At 47.3% G+C, this 1,906-nt stretch overlaps 1 protein-coding gene across 1 annotated transcript; it reads right to left on the minus strand.

The window, feature by feature from the left end:
• Positions 1-1,095: 1,095 nt before the first annotated feature.
• PPTG_08174 (hypothetical protein) lies at positions 1,096-1,512 on the minus strand (the record flags this gene model as incomplete). The annotated part of the gene is made up of 1 exon (XM_008903108.1): positions 1,096-1,512. The coding sequence occupies one exon, from the start codon at positions 1,510-1,512 to the stop codon at positions 1,096-1,098; it is 417 nt and encodes a 138-aa protein (XP_008901356.1).
• Positions 1,513-1,906: the final 394 nt, after the last annotated feature.

The following is a 1,906-nucleotide window of genomic DNA, read 5'->3' on the forward strand; positions in this document are numbered from 1 at the left end:
TGCCATGCATAGCACAGGTACGTTAAGTAATACCTACCCTGGAATCCAGGCTGGATGGGAATAAGTACCGAGCGACACGACAATCTGCAAATCGCAAATGTAAACACCATGGTGTTTACATTTTCGCTTGCAACGCATACTCATAGTAGTCTTTCATTTCGTTTGTTGTGAGCGAGCTTGCTTTGAGTGCGAGTGCAGACGAAAAGGGAGGGGAGCTCTGGTGACCCATCGAATTTCTTTGAATACGGTCGTGACGGTTTCATAAAAACGATTTCAAGTGAGAATAGGAAAAAAAAAAAAAACTGGTGCTAAATCTATTCTTTGATAAGGGTGTTGAGTTATAACACTAACCTATTAATGTCGAAACTGAACTGTAAAACCCATTTGGGATATTTCTTCTCCCCGATACATGTAGGACACATCAGCATAGCCTATACCATACCATAAAATCTCCGACCTCTCCGACCTGTACCCGAGAGCTGGCACATAAATGTAGAACACATGAAATTTGTGTAAATGATGTGTTTGAGAGTGGGAGAACTAAAACAGTGATAGGAATGCCAGAGGGCAAGTTTTGTGTCGAGTTTATAGGCGGTAGGAAATCGCCTGAAACGCTCTGTGAGCTGAGAAAATCGCGATTTTCTGATTCTATGTATTATGATACAACTTTGGCTCAGAAGCACTGTGCTCTAGAGCCGATAAATTCAGAAATGAGCCCGGGATTTTTTATCGTCCGGATAAAAAAAGATGCGTCCGGATAGTGTGAGTTGAGGGCAGACAGTCATGGCTGGCATTATTCTATTGGCTCGTTATCTACCAATAATACGGCGACACTTTTCAGCAGGCATGCGACTCCACACTCGCAGACCGACAACCAGGCTTGGAGATCAGTCTTTAACTTTAACGATACTGCGCAGATCTCCAGTCTTCCTTCCAAGTGTTCGCAGACTCCAAAACCTTCAGCTGGCGCCCCCCTCCCCCATCTCCACGACAACGAAGCTCATTGGAAGAGCACAGAGTCTTATCTGAGGTTGCTGGTTCGATTCCAGCCGTTGTCTCTCTTACGTATGCATGTATTGGCTTCTTGCTCGGTTACTAAACTACTGGCTCGAAAATGTCTTGTGTGTGTCGAGGTGCGGGATCTCGGATGGCCGTCGTTTGCAGAAGCCGCTGGTGGCGCTCGATCTTGGCGTTCAGCACCCCACAACGATGCAGGATGCGGAGGTGCTTGAGGACGGCCCCCGCCCCGCGCGAGGTGATCATTTGCTGGACCAGGAATTCGAGCACGGCTGCTACAGCATGCTTGCCCAAGGTCACGACCCGATCACGATAGTCCGGTACCGTTGTGTCCAGCACAAACTCGTCGCTCAAGAAGAGCTTCATGGAGGCAACGTGGAGCTTGGCGTCAGCCTTCTGCTGCTTGGAGATGGCTGACTGCCAGGTACGCGGCTCTTGGGCGTACCACGCATATCTAATTGGTTTGCCGACCAACTCGTCGTGGTTGGTTTCCATCAAACAATGCTTTTTTTTAGAAGTAAACAGAAAAGAGTATATGTCATATACTCTTTTTTATAGAAGACATCATCAACACGCTGGGGACTCGCTCGCTTTACCCGTTGAAGTAGGCTACAGAGTAGTTCAGCAAATCACACCGCCATGTGGAGTCGCAGCACCATATGGATTTTCAGCGGGTAATGCGAGACAGCTGGGCTATGGTGACTGGGTAACGACCACCTTGGACTTACTACAGTATCAAGAGCTACCGTAAAGCCTTAATGAAAGTCGTGAAGAAAACCTAGTCGAAGACGGTGAAGTCTGAATTTTTTTCTATTTATCAATGGTGAAGTTGCCTTTAACCTTGCAAAGCTTCTAATCGCCACGGCGGATATGGATCGCAATCATGAGC

This window comes from Phytophthora parasitica (genome assembly GCF_000247585.1).
Source record: "Phytophthora parasitica INRA-310 unplaced genomic scaffold supercont2.15, whole genome shotgun sequence".
NCBI lineage: Eukaryota > Oomycota > Peronosporomycetes > Peronosporales > Peronosporaceae > Phytophthora > Phytophthora nicotianae.